The sequence below is a fragment of the Bufo gargarizans genome, unplaced genomic scaffold (genome assembly GCF_014858855.1).
Source record: "Bufo gargarizans isolate SCDJY-AF-19 unplaced genomic scaffold, ASM1485885v1 original_scaffold_1010_pilon, whole genome shotgun sequence".
Classification (NCBI taxonomy): Eukaryota; Metazoa; Chordata; class Amphibia; order Anura; family Bufonidae; genus Bufo; species Bufo gargarizans.
The window spans coordinates 196,465-220,699 of NW_025334196.1; the positions used below are offsets into that span (position 1 = coordinate 196,465).

Sequence of the window (24,235 nt, forward strand, 5' to 3'; positions counted from 1 at the left end):
ATCTCCACCATGTCACACGGAAGCGTTCAGCTCTCCATCTCTCAAACCTTTGAGAGAAAGCGTAAATTGCTACCTAGCCACCCTCGATCCCTGGCCCTGAATGTCAGCATTTCTAAACTACTGGCCTTTGAAATGCTGTTATTCACGCTGGTGGAGACGGACAGCTTCAAACAGCTCATGTCGCTTGCTGTCCCACAGTACGTCGTTCCCAGCCGCCACTACTTCTCCAGGAGAGCCGTGCCCTCCCTGCCCAACCAAGTATCAGATAAAATCGTCTGTGCGCGCTTCCGGCGTTCTCATCCTGCCGCCGCTCGGCTGTCTTCTCTACAGCGTAACTTCGGCCTTCCCACTCACCGCCTCATATGCGACGTTCCCACCAGGTGGATCTCCACCTTGCACATGCTGGAGAGACTGTGCGAGCAGCAGCAGGCCATAGTGGAGTTTCAGCTGCAGCAAGCACGGGTGAGTCGCACTGCGGAACAGCACCACTTCACCACCAATGACTGGGCCTCCATGCAAGACCTGTGTGCCCTGCTGCGCTGTTTCGAGTACTCCACCAACATGGCCAGTGGCGATGACGCCGTTATCAGCGTTACAATACCACTTCTATGTCTCCTTGAGAAAACACTTAGGGCGATGATGCAGGAGGATGTGGCCCAGGACGAGCAGGAGGAGGAGGAAGAGGGGTCATCTCCAACACTTTCAGGCCAGTCTTTTAGAAGTGGCTCAGAAATAGGATTTTTACAACAGCAGAGGCCAGGTACAAATTTGGCCAGCCAGGGCCCACTACTGGAGGACGAGGAGGATGGGGATGAAGCATGTTCACAGCGGGGTGGCATCCAACGCAGCTCGGGCCTATCACTGGTGCGTGGCTGGGGGGGGGGAGACGGAGGATGCAGACGATACGCCTCCCACAGAGGACAGCTTGTCCTTACCTCTGGGCAGCCTGGCACACATGAGCGACTACATGCTGCAGTGCCTGCGTAACGACAGCAGAGTTGCCCACATTTTAATGTGTGCTGACTACTGGGTGGCCACCCTGCTGGATCCCCGTTACAAAGACAATGTGCCGTCCTTAATTCCCTCACTGGAGCGTGATCGGAAGATGCGCGACTACAGGTGCACGCTGGTAGACGCGCTCATGAGAGCATTCCCGACTGACGCCGGGGGACAAGTGGAAGGACAAGGGAAAGGCAGGGGAGGAGGAAGAGGTCGCCAACGCAGCTGTGTCAACGCGCGCCTCAGAAGGCAGGGTTAGCATGGCCGACATGTGGAAAGGCTTTGTCACCTCGCCGCAACAACCGGCCCCAACTGCTGATATGGAGCGTGTTAGCAGGAGGCAGCATTTGAACAACATGGTGGAACAGTACCTGTGCACACGCCTACACGTACTGACTGATGGTTCTGCGCCATTCAACTTCTGGGCCTCCACATTGTCCACATGGCCAGAGCTTGCCCTGTATGCCTTGGAGGTGCTGGCCTGCCCTGCAGCCAGTGTACTCTCTGATTGTGTATTTAGCACGGCAGGAGGCGTCATTACAGACAGACGCAGCCGCCTGTCCACAGCCAACCTGGACAAGCTCACGTTCATTAAAATGAACCAGGCAAGGATCCCACAAGACTTGTCTGTACCTTGTGCAGAATAGACAGTTCTAACAGCCTCAACCATCCATCCTTGTACTCAAGTGCACTTATTCCTTATTTTAATTTTTTTCATATGTCCCAATATTTTGGGGGATACCCCTATGTAAAAATGCAAAACAACACACATCTGTGTTGGCTACCTATTCCTCCTTCACCGCCGCTTCCACCTAGACCGCCACATCCACCCATTCACGCCTCCTCAACCTCTTCCTCCTACATCATTCCTATATTTTTTTTTTAAGGTCTTTTATGTTTTTTTAATTCATTTCCCTATGCACATTTGTTTGCAGATCATTTGCCATGCTCTTAAAGGGCTTCTGTCACCCCCAAAACACAATTTTTTTTTTTGGCTTGTTAAAATCCTTATTTAATGACTATTCCCTATATAGGGATCTTACCTTTGTCTGTGGCTTCGTTTCCTTAGAAATCGATCTTTTAAAATATGCAAATCACTTCACTACCAGCAAGTAGGGCGTCTACTTGGTGGTAGCCGCCGCAAAAAAAGACCCCTCCTCCTGTTGATTGACAGGGCCAGCGAACGCTCTCCTCCTCTGGCTGGCCCGGTCAGCATTTCAAATCCCGCGCCTGTCTTCATTCGGCGCAGGCGCTCTGAGAGAAGGAGGCTCGCATCCTCAGCACTCCCTCAGTGTGACTGCGCCGATGACGTCACCGAAAGAGAAGACGTCAATGGCGCAAGCGCACTGAGGGAGTGCTGAGGAGGCGAGCCTCCTTCTCTCAGAGCGCCTGCGCCGAATGAAGACAGGCGCGGGATTTGAAATGCTGACAGGGCCAGCCGGAGGAAGAGCTCGTTCGCTGGCCCTACCAGCAAGTAGACGCCCTACTTGCTGGTAGTGAAGTGATTTGCATAATTTAAAAGATCGAAATGAAGCCACAGACAAAGTTAAGAGCCCTATATAAGGAATAGTCGTTAAATAAGGATTTTAACAAGCCCTTTAAGCACATTTTGATGCCTTTTGCAGCCCTCTAGCTCTTTCCATTACATTTTTACAGCCATTTTAGTGCTCAAAAGTTCGGGTCCCCATTGACTTCAATCGGGTTCGGGGTTCGCGTCAATTTTTTTTTTCAAGTTCGGCCGATAATGCCGAACCCGAACATCCAGGTGTCCGCTCAACTCTATTAACAAGATTTGATTTCTGTGTAAAACATTTCCCACATTCTGAACATGAATATGGTTTCTCTCATTTTACATGATTTGATTTATCTGTAAATAACTTCTTACATTCTGAACATGAGTGTGGCTTCTCTCCTGTGTGAATTCTTCTGAGTTTAGAAAGACCTGATCTTTTTGTGAACTCTTTACTACACTGAAACCTTTTATCCCTTTTCTGACCTATAGTTGTGGTAACAATCCGTGATTCATCAGGAGAAGGTTCCTCATGATCAGAGGGATTATATGACAGATCTGTACTGTGAAGTCCTGGATGTACATTAAGGTTTTCTCCTGAAGAGCATTGCATGATGTCTTCATCTTATGCTTTATAATTTAGTGACCACATGAAATTTCCCTCAGAATTCTTACTAGGATTTTCTGTGAAGATTAAAAAAAAAGTTTTTTGTGTTTCTCGAACTACAGAGTAGACAGACTTGGGCTACTTTCACACTTGCGGCAGGACGGATCCGACAGGCTGTTCACACTGTCGGATCCGTCCTTCCGCTATTTTGCCATGCCGCTGCTCCATCCCATTGACTATAATAGGGACGGGGCCGAGCTCTGGCAAAGCACGGCAGTGCACCACGAAAGGCCGCCAGACTAAAAGTCCTGCATGTCCGACTTTTTAGTTCGGCGGCCTCTCACCGCTAACTGCCGTACTGCGCCGGAGCTCCACCCCGTCCCCATTATAGTCAATGGGGACGGAGCGGCGGTCCGGCGGCACGGCAAAATAGTGTAAGGATGGATCCGACAAGGTGAACAGCCTGTTGGATCCGTCCTGCCGCAAGTGTGAAAGTACCCTTAAAGCTTTTTTAACAGCCGCATTCATAATAACATAGGTGTTAAAGAGGCTGTCCAGGCCTTTTCTATTGATGACTCATCCTCAGGGGTGCCGGGTATCGGACCCCCGCCGATCAGCTGTATGAGAAGACGGCGCGCAGTGTGCATGTGCCGTCTCCCTTCTCTCTTCCTGTGCGCTGCTATATGTCTATGGGACAGCAGCAGTGGACAGAAAGAGATAAGGGAGACGGCACATGTACACTGCGCGACCAATCTCCTCATGCAGCAGATTGGCGGGGGAGCCGGGTGTCGGACGCCCGTAGATCTGATATTGATGATCAGATAGGTCATCAATAAAAAAAGTCTGGACAACCCCTTTAAAAGAGGTCGAACTTGCGTGTACCCATCACAACCTGTGCATGTTCACAGATGACATTGTTATGTTAATTTCATCCCCTCACATCTCCCTCCCAAATTAGCTTCTAGAACTGTCCAGCTTTGAGGCGGTGTTTAGCCCATCTACAAACAATGCGAAATCTAAAGCCCTTAAGTTGTTGCTCCCAGAGCCGGAAGTCTCCTGCCTTTGCTTGAACTTTCCTTTTCAGTGGTCATTGGGACATCTGAATTACCTAGGGGTTCGGATAATAGCCTCTTATCACACACTCTAGTCTCATAAATCCCCACCTCTCATCCGTGAATTTGGAGCCGCTACCACATCTCTTAGATTGGGAGAATTAACTCACTCAAAATGTTCTTCTTACCTAAATCACTTAATTTTTTTAGAGCTCTCCCAGTCGCAGTCCATATCCTCAAGATGCTACAATAGATTTCCCTTCGATTTCCCTTCCCTTCCCATCCCTAGGGTAGTGCGTTCCACCTTATACAGACACAGGCTCCATGGAGGTCTTGGCATGCCCAACTACCAGAGGTGCTATCTAGCTGCCCAGATAGCTCAGTTGGCTCTGCTTCACTCCTCCAGGGAGGCCGTGTTGTGGATTCTATGGGCATCAGGGAAGTAGACAGCATTAACACGAGTTAAAGGGCGGCAGGTACCGGCTGTGTAACACAACTAACACCTTGCAGCAATCAGAAGCTACTGCTGCATTTCATCATTAACCACTACAGGACCGCCGCACGCAGGATTGCGTCTTTGCGGTCGGCCCTGTTATTCCGAGTGGACGCGCCGGGGGATCATCTCGCGAGATGCGAGATTTCCTGTTAATGTGCGCGCGTTCACAGGAAACGGAGGTAAACTAGCTGATCTACAGACTGCCAGCGGCGATCGTTCGCTGGCAGGCTGTAGATGCGATTTTTTTAACCCCTAAAAGGTATATTAGACGCTGTTTTGATAACAGCGTCTAATATACCTGCTACCTGGTCCTCTGGTGGTCCCTTTTGCTTGGATCGACCACCAGAGGACACAGGCAGCTCTGTAATAAGTAGCACCAAGCACCAGTACACCCCCCCTGTCACTTATTAACCCCCTGATCACCCCATATAGACTCCCTGATCACCCCCCTGTCACTGATCACCCCCCTGTAAGGCTCCATTCAGACGTCCGTATGTGTTTTGCGGATCCGAGGATCCGCAAAACAAATACGGACCTCTGAATGGAGCCTTACATGGGGGGGTGATCAATGACAGGGGGGTGATCAATGACAGGGGGGTGATCACCCCATATAGACTCCCTGATCACCCCCCTGTCATTGATCACCCCCCTGTAAGGCTCCATTCAGAATTTTTTTGGGCACAAGTTAGCAGAAATTTTGAACTCGCCATGCCCCTCATTGAATACCTTGGGGTGTCTTCTTTCCAAAATGGGGTCACATGTGGGGTATTTATACTGCCCTGGCATTTTAGGGGCCCTAAAGCGTGAGAAGAAGTCTGGGATCCAAATGTCTAAAACTGCCCTCCTAAAATGTATTTGGGCCCCTTTGCGCATCTAGGCTGCAAAAAAGTGTCACACATGTGGTATCGCCGTACTCAGGAGAAGTAGAGCAATGTGTTTTTGGGTGTCTTTTTACATATACCCATGCTGGGTGAGAGAAATATCTCTCTATAATGACAACTTTGTATAAGAAAATGGGAAAAGTTGACATTTAGAGAGATATTTCTCTCACCCAGCATGGGTATATGTAAAAATACACCCCAAAACACATTGCCCTACTTCTTATGAGTACGGCGATACCACAAGTGTGACACTATTTTGCAGCCTAGGTGGGCAAAGGGGCCCACATTCGAAAGAGCACCTTTCGGATTTCACAGGGCATTTTTTACACATTTTGATTTCAAACTACTTCTCACACATTAAGGCCCCTAAAATGCCAGGGCAGTATAACTACCCCACAAGTGACCCCATTTTGGAAAGAAGACACCCCAAGGTATTTCGTGATGGGCATAGTGAGTTCATGGAAGTTTTTATTTTTTGTCACAAGTTAGTGGAATATGAGACTTTGTAAGGAAAAAAAAATAAAAAATCATCATTTTCCGCTAACTTGTGACAAAAATAAAAAGTTCTATGAACTCACTATGCCCATCAGTGAATACCTTAGGGTGTCTACTTTCCGAAATGGGGTCATTTGTAGGGGTTTTCTGCTGTCTGGGCATTGTAGAACCTCAGGAAACATGACAGGTGCTCAGAAAGTCAGAGCTGCTTCAAAAAGCGAAAATTCACATTTTTGTACCATAGTTTAAAAACGCTATAACTTTTACCCAAACCATTTAATTTTTTTTATCAAAGACATGTAGAACAATACATTTAGAGAAAAATTTATATATAGATGTCGTTTTTTTTTAAAAATTTTACAACTGAAAGTGAAAAATGACATTTTTTTTGCAAAAAATTTGGTAAATTTCGATTAATAACAAAAAAATAGTAAAAATGTCAGCAGCAATGAAATACCACCAAATGAAAGCTCTATTAGTGAGAAGAAAAGGAGTTAAAATTCATTTGGGTGGTAAGTTGCATGACCGAGCAATAAATGGTGAAAGTAGTGTAGTGCAGAAGTGTAAAAAGTGGCCTGGTCATGAAGGGGGTTTCAGCTAGGGGAGCTGAGGGGGTTAAGAAGAGGGAGGTGTTTCCTCTGTCCAGCTATTGGCACCCCTATGGTAAAATTGCGGGACCCTGATTGATTGCTACAATAGCTTTGTGAAGGAAGCCAAAAAACAAACAAAAACCAAGCATCTTTGTGATATAAGAGGCTGGTGCTCCTCCATTACATGTCACTGCACACACGTGTATACACTGCACATGACGGCTCTTACCTTGTGATATAAGAGGCTGGTGCTCCTCCATTACATGTCACTGCACACACGTGTATACACTGCACATGACGGCTCTTACCCTTGTGATATAAGAGGCTGGTGCTCCTCCATTACATGTCACTGCACACACGTGTATACACTGCACATGACGGCTCTTACCTTGTGATATAAGAGGCTGGTGCTCCTCCATTCACATGTCACTGCACACACGTGTATACACTGCACATGACTGGCTCTTACCTTGTGATATAAGAGGCTGGTGCTCCTCCATTACATGTCACTGCACACACGTGTATACACTGCACATGACGGCTCTTACCCTGTGATATAAGAGGCTGGTGCTCCTCCATTACATGTCACTGCACACACGTGTACACATTGCACATGACGGCTCTTACCTTGTGATATAAGAGGCCGGTGCTCCTCCATTACATGTCACTGCACACACGTGTATACACTGCACATGGCGGCTCTTACCCTGTGATATAAGAGGCTGGTGCTCCTCCATTACATGTCACTGCACACACGTGTATACACTGCACATGACGGCTCTTACCCTGTGATATAAGAGGCTGGTGCTCCTCCATCATGGCCTCCTTGTACAGGTCCTTGTGTTCTTCTATATACTCCCACTCCTCCATGGAGAAATAGACAGTGACGTCCTGACACCTTAGAGGAACCTGACAACACAATGACACCGTCATCACCCAGACCCCTCCAGTGCTGTTACTGGAGAATTTCCCAGCATTCCCAGCAGTGTCACCTCTCCAGTCAGCAGCTCCATCATCTTGTGGGTGAGTTCTAGGATTTTCTGCTCATGTATCAGGGGGTGAGGGGGAGGCTCTGTGATGGGGTGAGGGGTCCTGCTCCGCCCTCCTGACTCCTGGAGATGGATGATGGGAGTCACACAGTCCCCTGATGTCTTCACTATTGTGTACTCCTGTGGATGGAGTGAGACACTTAGGGAATAAACCCTTCAGGGGCCATGTGCTCTCCTCCGGCCCTCTCCTCCTGGTACAACGTGCCTACTTACCTTCTCATGGCTCCTACATTATGACTATTGGTCACTGGTCACATGACACATCACTCACCATATTGGGGGCTGATCTTCAGGTTCTCCGTAACTTGGAAGGTCTGGAGGCCGTTCTCCAGGACCCTGGACTCTTCCTATCACTTCCTATGATGGATTCTCCTTCCCGATGTCTGACTTGTTACAGAATACAATAAAGAGGAGAGAAATCTAGAAAAGTTTACCTCTCCGCTCAGCAGGGAGATGATCTTCAAGGTGAGGTCTAATATTCTTCTGCTGATCTCCTTCCTGTCCATCCTTGGTGGTCATTCAGGAGAAGAGGAGAGAACTGGAGGAACTGGAGGCTTCTAGTACTGCAGGCGCCTTTATGAGAAGATGAGAGGAAATCATCCAGGGGACAAGACCAGATGTCACCTCCAGAACCGCACTTCCTGAGCCTGGAGGGGCCCCGCTTCTCAGAGCCCCCACCACATGGATTCCAGGGGCCCCAACATGGAGATCTCTGGTGGCTCCACAGGAGATAAATGTCTGATAGATGCAGGTCCCACCTCTGGGCTGTGCTCAGCTGTGTCCAGAACTCCTAGAGAAGAGACTGGAGAGAGCTGAGCTCAGGCCAGGCCCCCGCTCCATTCATTCTCCTCCTGGATACAGGGGCCCCTCACCATGATTGTCAGGGGCCAGAGAATGATGACAACCCCCACTATCCCCATACTAAGCTGAGGAGCGGATAAGGATTCCCTGTGCGTAATGGAGGAGAATCTCCAGAGGTGACATGTCTGAGCTCTCCACCACACTGTCTCCTCACAGCAGTGGCGTAGCGTGGGTTGCCAGCCCACGGGGCAAGCCAAGTATTGTGCCCCCCCCCAACCTGTGTCCACGCCCCTTTTTACAGATAATGTAGGTGTTACCTGCAGTCCTATGTAACACCTCAGATAACACAGTGATAACTGTCTGAGTCCAGATAATGTTGTAGATGGGTGTGAGGCCCCAGAATTCAGAACATGCACAGTGTGACCTGGAATCTGGGGCCGGGCTGCTACAGTGTGGGCCAAATTCTATATCCCCCCTCCCATCACTACAGAACATCCAGGGTAATACAGCCCCATACTTCCTACATCCAGTGACGTCTCTTTGATGTAGATGTTCTCTTTCCTCATCTTCTCCTTTCAGACCAGACACCAGTTTTCAGCCATTTCTCATCTCTGCAGTTTGACAAAAAAAAATAATAATCTTAGTTTACTACTTTTCTATCATCTTCCCATCTTCTGGACAAATCATCCTACCACCCCCAATACTGCACCGCTGTGCTCCCCAATACTATACTGCAGAAACAGATAAACCCCCTGATAATACTAGTACCACACAGATAATGCCCCCTTCAATAATTATTGGCACACAGTGCCCGAAAATAACTGTACACAGCAAATAGTGCCTCTCACACATTAATGGTGTAACCATAATGTCCCCCAAAAATAATTGTGGTAAGCCGATTCTGTGCCACGGTGCCCCCACAGTAATAGTGCTCCCCAACATCCCACCAATAGAAATAATTCTCTGCTAGAGCACATATGGCAGTAGTGTCCCCACTGTGCCCCAGAAGTAATAATGCTCCCATAGTGCCCATACTAGTAATCATGTCCCCATAGACCCCCAGTAGTAATAATTCTTATAATGTGCCAGTGCAAAAAATACCCCCTTTAATGCCCCCCAGTTGAGCTAATGTTCTCATAGTGCCCCATAATGTGCTAGTATAAAATACCCCTATATAGTGCCCCCAGTAAATGCCCCCAGAGTGCTCCTCCCCCCTCTTCCACCTAGTGTCCCCATAATGTATAAAATGCCCCAGTAGATGCCCTCAATGTCTCCCAAAAGTATAAAATTCCTTCTTAGTGCACCCCGTAGATGACCCCATAGTACTCCTCTCTCCTCTTCCCCATAGCACCCACCATAATGTGTCGCAGTATAAAATGTCCCTATACAGAGCCCCCCATATAAAATACCCCTTCTTTGTGGCCTCAGTAGATGCCCCCCACGGTGTTCCTCTCCCCCATAGTGCTCCCCATTAAAATACCCCTTCTTTGTGGCCTCAGTAGATGCCCCCCACGGTGTTCCTCTCCCCCATAGTGCTCCCCATTAAAATACCCCTTCTTTGTTGCCTTGGATGTCCCCATAGTGCCCCCCAATAATGTGCTAGTAAAAAGTGCCCCCCAATAATGTGCCAGTAAGAAGTGCCCCCATAGATGCCCCCAAAAATGTGCCATAGATGTCACAATAATGTGCCAGTAAGAATTCCCCCCATAGATGCCCCCCAATAATGTGCCAGTAAGAAGTCCCCCCATAGATGCCCCCCAATAATGTGCCAGTAAGAAGTCCCCCCATAGATGCCCCCCAATAATGTGCCAGTAAGAATTCCCCCCATAGATGCCCCCCAATATTGTGCCAGTAAAAAGTGTGCCCCATAGATGCCCTCTAATAATGTGCCAGTAAGAAGTGCCTCCCTTAGATGCCCCCAATAATGTGCCAGTAAGAATTCCCCCCATAGATGCCCCCCAATAATGTGCCAGTAAAAAGTGTGCCCCATAGATGCCCCCTAATAATGTGCCAGTAAGAAGTGCCTCCCATAGATGCCCCCAATAATGTGCCAGTAAGAAGTGCCCCCCATAGATGTGCCAGTAACAAGTGCCCCCATAGCGCTTCTCTCCTGTATTGTACCATATAAAAAAATAAACACTTATACTTACCTCCATCAGGCTGGCAGTGATGCGCTGCAGGCCTCCCCGGCCTGTGTCCCGCGCTGTACGGCTCAGGCGGCGTTATTAGGTCATCGCGCTGCCTGCACCGGCATCTGATAGGCTGCCGGCACTAGGCCTGCAGCCTATCAGAAGAACGGGGGAGGGAGACGCCTCTCTCCTGCCCCACAGCAGCCATCTGGATCCCTGTTTCCAAGCTCCGGTGCTCAGGAGCGCCTAGAGGACAGCAGGGAGCCACAAGAAAGCCGAATACAACCATCCTCACCGCCCGAGAACACAGCACGGGAGCGGCAGAGATTACCCTGTGGACAGCCGCAGGAAGGAAGCATAGCCAAGTTACCCCAAAGGGTTAACAGGGATCTCCAGAAGGGAATCTCCACCAGTGCAAACCTGTCCGGAGGACAGAAAAAAACCACAAGGGGACTGGGGGTGATCCCCCTCTTTACTGGAGGTGGGAGGGTCTAGTTAATTATTTAATTATTAAGTGTCAATAACATTTCCACCTGTCCTAGCAGTCCAGGGGGGCGGAAAACCAGTCTGTGCCACTGGTTAGGACGTAAGGGAAGAGCCCAGGTCCTTCCCTCCTCTCCAATGGTGAGCTCTGCCCTCTGTACCGGTCACATGACGATGCCATCATCACAGGTCCTTTACCACCTCCTCTCTCCACTGCTGAGCCCCGCCCCCTGCACTAATCACATGACAGTGACATCACCCGAGGTCCTTCAGCACCTCTTCGCTTCTCCACTGCTGAGCCGCGCCCCCTGCACTGATCACATGATGGTGACATCACCCCAGGTCCTTTCCCACCTCATCTTCTCCACTGCTGAGCCCCGCCCCCTGCACTAGTCACATGACGGTGACGTCATCCCAGGTCCTTCAGCTCTAGCAGTGCCTCCTCATGTATGAGCTCCTATGGACTCTAGGTCTGCAGCTCATCCAGGCGCACACAGCTCCTCCTCCTTCACCAGCTCCTGCAGTCTGGGTTTATAAGCACTTCCCACACTTGACCATGTGACCAGTGATGTCACAGACCTCGTTCTAACAACTCCACTCTAGCATCTACCCAGCAGATACTGGGCAGGTCCTTCAGCTCTGGCAGTGCAGCAGATACTGGGCAGGTCCTGGTCGGTAGTCACTGCTGAGCCCCGCCCCGCCCCCTGCACTGATCACATGACGGTGACGTCACCCCAGGTCCTTCAGCTCTGGCAGTGCAGCAGATACTGGGCAGGTCCTGGTCGGTAGTCAGGGCTCTTGTTCTCTCTGGTATCAGCCATTCCTCCAGCCTGCAGGTAAGATGAGCTGTGAGGAGACAGTGTGGTGGAGAGCTCAGACATGTCACCTCTGGAGATTCTCCTCCATTACACACAAGGAATCCTTCTCCGCTCCTCAGCTTAGTATGATGGGGGAGTAGTAGTGGGGATAGTGGGGGTTGTCATCATTCGCTGGCCCCTGACTGTCCTGGTGAGGGGCCCCTGCCTCCAGGAGGAGAATGAATGGAGCGGGGCCCGGCCTGAGCTCAGCTCTCTCCAGTCTCTTCTCTAGGGGTTCTGGACACAGCTGAGCACAGCCCAGAGGTGGGACCTGCATCTATCAGACATTTATCTCCTGAGGAGCCACCAGAGATCTCCATGTTGGGGCCCCTGGAATCCATGTGGTGGGGGCTCTGAGAAGCGGGGCCCCTCCAGGCTCACTGTTCTGCTTCGCGTTATTGACTGTTGTATAACACTGGTCAGACAGCTTCACAATGATTCAGAAGTCCAGAAACGCGAGACATCAGATCCGTCTGTATCTTTTTTCTGAATAACTTTGTAAAACTACAACATAAACAAAACATATGTGTCAGCACCTTAACCACCTCAGCCCCCCTAGCTGAAACCCCCTTAATGACCAGGCCACTTTTTACACTTCTGCACTACACTCCTTTCACCGTTTATCGCTCGGTCATGCAACTTACCACCCAAATGAATTTTACCTCCTTTTCTTCTCACTAATAGAGCTTTCATTTGGTGGTATTTCATTGCTGCTGACATTTTAACTTTTTTTGTTATTAATTGAAATTTAACGAAATTTTTGCCAAAAAAATGTCATTTTTCACTTTCAGTTGTAATTTTTTTTTTTTAAAAAACGACATCTATATATAAAGTTTTTGCTAAATGTATTGTTATACATGTCTGATAAAAAAAAATGTTTGGGTAAAAAAAAAATGGTTTGGGTAAAAGCTATAGCGTTTACAAACTATGGTACAAAAATGTGAATTTCCGCTTTTTAAAGCAGCTCTGACTTTCTGAGCACCTGTCATGTTTCCTGAGGTTCTACAATGCCCAGCCAGTAGAAAACCCCCACAAATGACCCCATTTCGGAAAGTAGACACCCTAAGGTATTCGCTGATGGGCATAGTGAGTTAATAGAACTTTTTATTTTTTGTCACACGTTAGCGGAAAATGATTAATTTTTTTTCTTTTGTTTTTTCCTTACAAAGTCTCATATTCCACTAACTTGTGACAAAAAATAAAAACTTCCATGAACTCACTATGCCCATCATGAAATACCTTGGGGTGTCTTCTTTCCAAAATGGGGTCACTTGTGGGGTAGTTATACTGCTCTGGCATTTTAGGGGCCCTAATGTGTGAGAAGTAGTTTGAAATCAAAATCTGTAAAAAATGGCCTGTGAAATCCTAAAGGTGCTCTTTGGAATGTGGGCCCCTTTGCCCACCTAGGCTGCAACAAAGTGTCACACATCTGGTATCGCCGTACTCAGGAGAAGTTGGGCAATGTGTTTTGGGGTGTCATTTTACATATACCCATGCTGGGTGAGATAAATATCTTGGTCAAATGCCAACTTTGTATAAAAAAATGGGAAAAGTTGTCTTTTGCCGAGATATTTCTCTCACCCAGCATGGGTATATGTAAAGTGACACCCCAAAACACATTCCCCAACTTCTCCTGAGTACGGAGATACCACATGTGTGACACTTTTTTGCAGCCTAGGTGGGCAAAGGGGCCCACATTCCAAAGAGCACCTTTAGGATTTCACCGGCCATTTTTTACAGATTTTGATTTCAAACTACTTCTCACGCATTTGGGCCCCTAAAATGCCAGGGCAGTATAAATACCCCACAAGTGACCCCATTTTGGAAAGAAGACACCCCAAGGTATTTCATGATGGGCATAGTGAGTTCATGGAAGTTTTTATTTTTTGTCACAAGTTAGTGGAATATGAGACTTTGTAAGAAAAAAAAAAAATAACATTTTCCGCTAACTTGTGACAAAAAATAAAAAATACTAGGAACTCGCCATGCCCCTCACGGAAGACCTTGGGGTGTCTTCTTTCCAAAATGGGGTCACTTGTGGCGTAGTTATACTGCCCTGGCATTCTAGGGGCCCTAATGTGTGAGAAGTACCTTGCAATCAAAATGTGTAAAAAATGGCCTGTGAAATCCTAAAGGTGCTCTTTGGAATGTGGGCCCCTTTGCCCACCTAGGCTGCAAAAAAGTGTCACACATGTGGTATCTCCGTACTCAGGAGAAGTTGGGCAATGTGTTTTGGGGTGTCATTTTACATATACCCATGCTGGGTGAGAGAAATATCTCGGCAAAAGACAACTTTTCCCATTTTTTTATACAAAGTTGTCTTTTGCCGAGATATTTCTCTCACCCAGCATGGGTACATGTAAAATGACACCCTAAAACACATTCCCCAACTTCTCCTGAGTACGGCGATACCACATGTGTGACACTTTTTTGCAGCCTAGATGCGCAAAGTGGCCCAAATACATTTTAGGAGGGCATTTTTAGACATTTGGATCCCAGACTTCTTCTCACGCTTTAGGGCCCCTAAAATGCCAGGGCAGTATAACTACCCCACATGTGACCCCATTTTGGAAAGAAGACACCCCAAGGTATTCAATGAGGGGCGTGGCGAGTTCATAGAATTATATTTTTTTGGCACAAGTTAGCGGAAATTGATTTTTATTTATTTTTTTCTCACAAAGTCTCCCTTTCCGCTAACTTGGGACAAATATTTAAATCTTTCATGGACTCAATATGCCCCTCACGGAATACCTATGGGTGTCTTCTTTCCGAAATGGGGTCACATGTGTGGTATTTATACTGCCCTGGCATTTTAGGGGCCCTAAAGCGTGAGAAGAAGTCTGGAATATAAATGTCTAAAACATTTTACGCATTTGGATTCCGTGAGGGGTATGGTGAGTTCATGTGAGATTTTATTTTTTGACACAAGTTAGTGGAATATGAGACTTTGTAAGAAAAAAACAAAACAAAAAAAAAATCAATTTCCGCTAACTTGGGCCAAAAAAATGTCTGAATGGAGCCTTACAGGGGGGGGGGGGGGTGATCAATGACAGGGGGGTTGATCAGGGAGTCTATATGGGGTGATCACCCCCCTGTCATTGATCACCCCCCTGTTAGGCGCCATTCAGACGTCCGTATGTGTTTTACGGATCCACGAATCCATGGATCGGATCCGCAAAACACATACGGACGTCTGAATGGAGCCTTACAAGGGGTGATCAGGGAGTCTATATGGGGTGATCAGGGGTTCATAAGTGACAGGGGGGGTGTAGCATAGTGGTGATTGGTGCTACTTATTACTGAGCTACCTGTGTCCTCTGGTGGTCGATCCAAGTAAAAGGGACACCAGAGGACCAGGTAGCAGGTATATTAGATGCTGTTATCAAAACAGCGTCTAATATACCTTTTAGGGGTTAAAAAAATTGCATCTACAGCCTGCCAGCGAACGATCGCCGCTGGCAGGCTGTAGATACTCTCTTACCTTCCGATCCTGTGAACGCGCGCGCCTGTGTGCGCGCGTTCACAGGAAGTCTTGCGAGATGACGCATAGATGCGTGACTCTGCCTGGGACAGCCGCCTCCGGACCGTGATCCTGCGTTAGGTGGTCCGGAGGCGGTTAAACATCATACAGCAGTCTCACTCCATCAGTGAGAGTACTCACAGACAATTCCATCATAAGTCCAGGAATAGATCTAGAGCTCCTCTGCAGCCTGCTAGATCCAGGAGCAGTGATTAAATGGAAGAAATACAGTTCCAGGTTAAAGGTTACTGCCTCTGACTCTGAGCAAAATACCACTTCCTGTGAAGCACTGGCAAGATAACTAACTCTGACCACTAGATGGCAGCAACATCAAACTAACATTGCAGTATAATCTGCAACAGCACATTACATAAATTTACTATGAACAATATGGGCAGAACACTCAGGAAGTGCGGTTCTGGCGGTGACATCTGGTCTTGTCCTCTGGATGATTTCCTCTCCTCTTCTCATAAAGGCGCCTGCAGTACTAGAAGCCTCCAGCTCCTCCAGTTCTCTCCTCTTCTCCTGAACGACCATCAAGGATGGACAGAAAGGAGATCAGCAGAAGAATATTAGACCTCACCTTGGAGATCATCTCCCTGCTGAGCGGAGAGGTAAACTTTTCTAGATTTCTCTCCTCTGTATTGTATTCTGTAACAAGTCAGACATCGGGAAGGAGAATCCATCATAGGAAGTGATAGGAAGAGTCCAGGGTCCTGGAGAACGGCCTCCAGACCTTCCAAGTGATGGAGAACCTGAAGATCAGCCCCCAGTATGGTGAGTGATGCGTCATGTGACCAGTGACCAATAGTCATGTTGTAGGAGCCATGAGAAGGTAAGTAGGCACGTTGTACCAGGAGGAGAGGGCCGGAGGAGAGCACATGGCCCCTGAAAGGTTTATTCCCTAAGTGTCTCTCTCCATCCACAGGAGTACACAATAGTGAAGAAGACATCGGGGGACTGTGTGACTCCCATCATCCATCTCCAGGAGTCAGGAGGGCGGAGAAGGACCCCTCCCCCCATCACAGAGCCTCCCCCTCACCCCCTGATACATGAGCAGAAGATCCTAGAACTCACCCACAAGATGATGGAGCTGCTGACTGGAGAGGTGACACTGCTGGGAATGCTGGGAAATTCTCCAGTAACAGCACTGGAGGGGTCTGGGTGATGATGGTGTCATTGTGTTGTCAGGTTCCTGTAAGGTGTCAGGACGTCACTGTCTATTTCTCCATGGAGGAGTGGGAGTATATAGAAGGACACAAGGATCTGTACAAGGAGGCCATGATGGAGGAGCACCAGCCTCTTATATCACAAGGTAAGAGCCGTCATGTGCAGTGTATACACGTGTGTGCAGTGACATGTAATGGAGGAGAACCAGCCTCTTATATCACAAGGTAAGAGCCGTCATGTGCAGTGTATACACGTGTGTGCAGTGACATGTAATGGAGGAGCACCAGCCTCTTATATCACAAGGTAGGAGCCGTCATGTGCAGTGTATACACGTGTGTACAGTGACATGTAATGGAGGAGCACCAGCCTCTTATATCACAAGGTAGGAGCCGTCATGTGCAGTGTATACACGTGTGTGCAGTGACATGTAATGGAGGAGCACCAGCCTCTTATATCACAGGGTAAGAGCCGTCATGTGCAGTGTATACACGTGTGTGCAGTGACATGTAATGGAGGAGCACCAGCCTCTTATATCACAGGGTAAGAGCCGTCATGTGCAGTGTAATACACGTGTGTGCAGTGACATGTAATGGAGGAGCACCAGCCTCTTATATCACAAGGTAAGAGCCGTCATGTGCAGTGTGTACACGTGTGTGCAGTGACATGTAATGGAGGAGCACCAGCCTCTTATATCACAGGGTAAGAGCCGTCATGTGCAGTGTATACACGTGTGTGCAGTGACATGTAATGGAGGAGCACCAGCCTCTTATATCACAAGGTAAGAGCCGTCATGTGCAGTGTATACACGTGTGTGCAGTGACATGTAATGGAGGAGCACCAGCCTCTTATATCACAGGGTAAGAGCCGTCATGTGCAGTGTAATACACGTGTGTGCAGTGACATGTAATGGAGGAGCACCAGCCTCTTATATCACAAGGTAAGAGCCGTCATGTGCAGTGTGTACACGTGTGTGCAGTGACATGTAATGGAGGAGCACCAGCCTCTTATATCACAAGGTAAGAGCCGTCATGTGCAGTGTATACACGTGTGTGCAGTGACATGTAATGGAGGAGCTCCACAGTTTCTTCTCAAATTACATTAGAGGCTACGTGTTCTTTATATGTCAGTCATGTCCATAGGGCTCCAGTCACATGATGAGAGCGTGTCCTTCTGGCCTCCATCGGGCCGGTATAGTAGACTATACTACAGAGACGTCTTGTACAATCCGTGTTCTGCATTGTATATACACTCACCTAAAGAATTATTAGGACCACCATACTAATATGGTGTTGGACCCCCTTTTGCCTTCAGAACTGCCTTAATTCTACGTGGCATTGATTCCACAAGGTGCTGATAGCATCTTTAGAAATGTTGGCCCATATTGATAGGATAGCATCTTGCAGTTGATGGAGATTTGAGGGATGCACATCCAGGGCACGAAGCTCCCGTTCCACCACATCCCAAAGATGCTCTATTGGGTTGAGATCTGGTGACTGTGGGGCCATTTTAGTACAGTGAACTCATCGTCATGTTCAAGAAACCATTTTTCCAATCTTCAACAGTCCAATTTTGGTGAGCTCGTGCAAATTGTAGCCTCTTTTTCCTATTTGTAGTGGAGATGAGTGGTACCCGGTGGGGTCTTCTGCTGTTGTAGCCCATCCACCTCAAGGTTGTGCGTCTTGTGGCTTCACAAATGCTTTGCTGCATACCTCGGTTGTAACGAGTGGTTATTTCAGTCAACGTTGCTCTTCTATCAGCTTGAATCAGTCGGCCCATTCTCCTCTGACCTCTAGCATCAACAAGGCATTTTCGCCCACAGGACTGCCGCATACTGGAGGTTTTTCCCTTTTCACACCATTCTTTGTAAACCCTAGAAATGGTTGTGCGTGAAAATCCCAGTAACTGAGCAGATTGTGAAATACTCAGACCGGCCCGTCTGGCACCAACAACCATGTCACGCTCAAAATTGCTTAAATCACCTTTCTTTCCCATTCTGACATTCAGTTTGGAGTTCAGGAGATTGTCTTGACCAGGACCACAACCCTACATGCATCGAAGCAACTGCCATGTGATTGGTTGACTAGATAATCGCATTAATGAGAAATAGAACAGGTGTTCCTAATAATTCTCTAGGTGAGTGTATATTGTAGATCATACATGGAGTTTATGGGCAATGTCCGCCCTGTACGACTGTTTGTCACCGATGTAGAACAGGCGTGTGTTATGTAAGTCGTTGGTGTCTCAATAAAATGTGAAAAAATTTGTATTAAAATTCTTGTCCGGCATCGGCTTTAAATTACTAGTAAAAAGAAAAAATCGTCTGATACGTTGCCTGGATAGTTTGCCGCAGCAGGTCCAAAAGTGATGTGGGTTCAATTCACACTTCAATGCGTTTTGGTGGACCGTGCAAATTTAAACCATTTTCTAGGTAGCCATTCCAAGTTAGAGTTATCCACTCCTGCACGTATGGGTAAAATACTAGTCTCCACAGGTGTCTTTCCTCCTCCAATTGTTCCTATGGAATGTCAGAAAATCAGACTGATAGTGAAGTACTGCTGCTATTAGCTGTGTGCCCTCCTGATAATATACTCACAAGCGCACGTTGCTATGCAGACACTTCAGACAAGCTCTATAGTTACGAGCACATCATAGGTCCTCCTTCCCATTGGTGATCATACAAGGAGTTTGGCTCTAATAGTGAAGCACCGTCTCCAATGTATATATGAACAGGTATTTATTATACTCACAAACTTCCATAAAAGTATAAACAAGTCAAAGGTAAAACACAGCAGCCTTGTGCACGCCCGACCCGAGTTTCACCTCAAGCTTCGTCAGGGGCATAGGTCTCAATCATCCACACTTGTGCTTAAGTATCCATCCCGATCTCCTCCTTCATTACACACTATCATTGTGCTGCCCAAAAAACTATCATAAGTTATCTCTTAAAAATAATACAAATAATAAAACAAACCCTGTCGGGTTAAGTTATCATATTATCAGTTTTCACTCAATATATTTTCATCCTCATCTAAAACTACTTAAATTCCATTTCACACCCACCAATCACAGTTCAGATACACCGGTCGGGTATGCTGAACATAGGGTGGTTTGTTTTAAACTACAGGGACATATTTGCTAACCAGTCAGACAGGGTTTCGGGTCAAATTCCACATTCAATCCCCGGGGCTGGATCGTGTCCAGATCGTAGATCCACTTCACCGCCTTATGGTCTATCTTAGCCACAATATCTCCCCCCCCCCCCTCCCCGCCAATTCGCCTTCACTAATTCAATCCCCGTAAAGGTAAGTCCCCTATGTTTTTTTTGATGAACAGTTTTAAAGTGTAGCGATACTAGTGTAGCGATGTGTCTCTAATCCTTTTTTTGATGTTCCTAATATGTTCTTGTATACGTGTTTTTAGTTTCCACATAGTGCGGCCCACATACTGGAGGCCACACGGGCCTCAAATTGCTAGATGTGACCATGTTGTCCATCACTTAAGCGATTATCTGCTCATCCCCTTCAGACTGAACGTGTGACTTCTAGCAGTAACTGCATGTCCCAGAATGTTCCAGCTGCATTAGAGCGTGTTCACACAGGGCACATTTATTGTAGACATTTCCATGTATTGGGTTGTTTCTGCAGCAGGTGCATGGATTATTACAAGCCACATTCAGGGCAGCGGGACAGTCACAGAAATGTCTGCAGCTGATCTGCTCTGTGTGAACTTGCTGGTAGATAACCAGTGACTGATCTGTGCTGCTCTTATAATCTGTCCAAAAAGGGGGGATTTGAAGGTTCCACATATAGAAACAACAGGCAGGTTCTGCAGGGGCGGGGCTTACGATGCTCCATTGTGATAGAAAAGCCAACCACTAAGGTGGTATAGAGGTAGACAGACTTGTGTAGCTGTGAAGCAGATCTGTCATCCAGCCCAAGCTCCTGTGATAAATGTGGAGCATCTCTAGATTTACTCTGTACGTTTTAAACAGGATTAGTAAATCTGCCCAGTTGTTTAACCAATGGTTGCAGGATGTCCAGACCATGAGGCAGCAAAGCAGCTCCAAACCATGATGTCCCTTCACCAGCTCCAAACCATGATGTCCCCCTACTAGCTACAAACCATGATGCCCTCCTTCACCAGCTCCAACCATGATGTTCCCTCCACCAGCCACAAATCATGATGCCCCCTTCACCAGCTCCAAACCATGATATCCCCCCACCAGCCACAAATCATGATGGTCGATGCTCCTTGTTTTATTGAAATTATGTCTAGTTGCCAAAGGCAAAATGTGTTGGCAGAGAGCAGGGCTCGTTTCCAGACATGGTCAGGCTTTTCAACTTTTTTAGTTTTGTTAAGTCATTATTACTGTATGTAATAAAAGTCATGACCTGGTGTAAACCAGAATCCTGGACTTTGTCAGGAAGTTATAGGAGCTTTGTAAGGCTGGGATCACAAGTGCAGTTTTTTGGCCAAAGTCAGGAATGGATTCCAAATAAATAAAGACTTCTCATTCCTGTTGGAATGTTATAAGTTTGTCTACTCTGTAGTTTGCAAAAAATAAAACTTTAAAACAAATTTTTATTTTTATCTTAACAGAAAATCTCAGTATGAAATGTGAAAATGTCATGTTACCACTAGATGAAGATATCCTGCAGCACTCTTCAGGAGAAAACCTCATTACCCTTAATGTACATCCAGGACTTCACAGTACAGATCTGTCATATAATCCTCCTAATTATGAGGAACCTTCTCCTGACCAATCACAGATTGTTACCACAAGTACAAGTCAGAAAAGGATTAAAAGGTTTCATTGTGGTAAAGAATCCACAAACAGCTCAGGACTTTCTACACACCAAGGACATCACAAAGGAGAGAAAATGTATTCATGTTCAGAATGGGGGGAATGTTTCACACAGAAATCAAATCTTGTTATACATGAGAGACATCACACAGGAGAGAAGCCGTATTCATGTTCAGAATGTGGGAAATCTTTTAAACAGAAAGCAGATCTTGTTAGACATGAAAGATGCCACACAGGAGAGAAGCCATATTCATGTTCAGAATGTGGGAAATATTTCCCACGGAAATCATATCTTGTTATACATGAGAGATATCACACAGGAGAGAAGCCGTATTCATGTTCAGAATGTGGGAAATGTTTCACACAGAAATCACATCTTGTTACACATGAGAGAAGTCACGCAGGAGAGAAAGCATTTACATGTTTAGAATGTGGGAAATGTTTCACACGTAAATCACATCTTGTTACACATGAGAGATGTCACACAGGAGAGAAAGCATACACATGTTTAGAATGTGGGAAATGTTTTAGACAAAAATCGCATCTTGTTACACATGAGAGAAGTCACACAGGAGAGAAGCCATATTCATGTTCAGAATGTGGGAAATGTTTTACAGATAAATCAGGTCTTCTAAAACACAAGAGGAATCACACATGAGAGAAGCTGCATTCAGAATGAGAAAAATGTTTTTGCTTCTAAACCCATAATTAGGGTCATTAGTTAAGTCACACAAGAGAGAAGCCATATGGCCACAATATAACGAAACAATATATCACTGGGTCATAGACATTGTTTTTATTTCAGGTTGTATATTTGGAGTGATTGCAGGTGGCTGAGTGTGGTTTTAAGCAGAGATTCTTGAAGGTTAAAGGGAACCTGTCACCAAAAAAATCGCTTACTAAGCTGTTAATAGTACCTTATAGTGCTGCAGAGTAGTTTCCTAATGCACTCTTTGATTGTTTAGCCGCATCTAGCCTCCTGGAGAAATCGTTGTTTTATTCAGCCGCTGCCCCCTGCTTCAAGTCAGGTTTGAAGTCAAGGGGGCAGCCGCCTAGGCGTCTCGAATGCTGCTCCTCCCGCCGCCTTTATTGACACGCCGGATCTCAGTGCCGGGCCCGCGCTCCCAGCCCGCATGCGCATTAAAGAGCTGCTGTAGCGCGATCCCGGCTCCGGCTCGTACACTCAGCCGGCTTCAGTTTCTACTGCGCATGCGCCTGCATGCGCCTGCCAGCCTTACATACGCAGTAGCGAAACTGAAGCCGGCTGAGTGTACGAGCTGGAGCCGGGATCGTGCTACAGCAGCCCTTTACTGCGCAGTTGTTGTTTTTTTGCCTTTCTCTGGATCAACTTGCAGGATAACAGGCCGAACTAGATGGACAGAGGGCTTTTTTCGGCCTTATAAACTATGTTACTAAACTGTGTTGTTATGTTACTATGTTATTTCAGTAGAAAAATAAAAATATATTTGGTGTTCAGCGCTGCAGTTGTCTGTTGAAAAGCCTTTAGTGGCGTATATAAGTGGAAAATGAAAAATGTATTCTCAGTTCACTGCTGCACTTATATGTGGTAAAGCCTTTAGTAGGGTATTTCAGTAGAAAACAGGTGTTTTAATTTTCTTTACATTTATTTATTTATTTTAGCTAACAGTATGTCAGACAGAGAACTGCCAGGCTCTGCACAGAGGAGTGGCAGAGGCCTTATTGTTTGTGGTGCAGGCACAGGTCGTAGCAGAGTAAGGGGGCGTGGCAGCAGTCGCAGTGAGAGTCCTGAGCTCCAGAGGTCATCTAGCGGTCGTGTCTTGACCAGCAACCCAGCGGTTCTTGATTGGTTAACTCGGCCATCCGCTTCATCCCAAGTAACATCAGACATCCCCAGACAAGAGTTGGTGTGTTTGTCAGACACAACCCTTAGTTGGCATGGCCCGGGGGCAGGCCCTGTTCCCCCATCTGTCCTCAACCTGCCTCTGTCCTTTTCTGTTCCCTCAGCCAGAGAAGTATTATATGCTGTGAGCTCAGCCCCACTATACAGCGAGGACGAGCTACTAGAGGACAGTCAGCAGCTACTGCCCAGCCAAGATGTGGAGGAGACATCCGCAGCTTCCTCCGCTAAGCGGGCAAGTAGTGATGAGGAGAGTGGCATGGGAGCTGGTGTTGCGAGTGGTCAGGCTCCTGACCCAGAGACCGTTGAGGAGGACATCAGTGACATGCAGACAGTACTCGATGATGATGAAGCCGATCGCACTTGGTGGCCGGGTGAAGAACGGGCTTCATTATCATCAGGAGAAGAGGGTGGCAGCTTGCCGTAAGGCAGAGGCTGAGCCAGCAAGGTGGTAGCATGGCGGTGAGTCAGCAGGGTGGCAACAGTGGGAGGTCGGGAGCCAAACATGCACGGGGTAGACCACCTGCTTCGCAGCAGCCTACCTGCCTGGAACAGAGTGGTGCATGGGTTCACAGAAGCAGCGGCGGTAGCAGTCAGTCAGTGTGTACTGTTGGGGGGAAAATCAGCTACTCGGCGGTGTGGCAGTTTTTTGTTAAGCCTCCGGAGGAGGTGAACATGGCCATATGTAGAATATGTGGGCAGAAGGTGAAGGGTGCCAAGGTTGGCACCACGGCCCTGCGTCAACATATGCAGTGTCACCATAAAGTGGCCTGGAAGAACGGTGGCTCTGATGTGGTGGTCCAGCCTACTGCATCAACCTCTGCATCACCCATTGCACGCCGCACCCGATTTCGGGCAGTCAAGGCTCCACCACCTCAGCCGAAAGGAGCTGTCTGTCGGTCCCGATGCTCCT

General features: G+C 47.4%; 1 protein-coding gene and 1 long non-coding RNA gene across 2 annotated transcripts in view; both read left to right on the plus strand.

Moving 5' to 3' along the window:
* The window catches only part of LOC122922871 (zinc finger protein 260-like), an 82,635-nt gene extending 60,259 nt beyond the window's left edge, over positions 1–22,376 (plus strand). The window contains exon 3 of the mRNA XM_044273625.1: positions 21,587–22,376. Within this exon, the coding sequence (XP_044129560.1) occupies positions 21,587–22,101 (515 nt within the window). The 3' untranslated portion in view covers positions 22,102–22,376. The remainder of the gene's footprint in view (positions 1–21,586) is intronic.
* Positions 11,868–16,458, plus strand: LOC122922875. The gene is made up of 3 exons (XR_006387203.1): positions 11,868–11,928; positions 15,945–16,083; positions 16,398–16,458. It is a non-coding gene; the product is annotated as an uncharacterized LOC122922875 (long non-coding RNA).
* Positions 22,377–24,235: the final 1,859 nt, after the last annotated feature.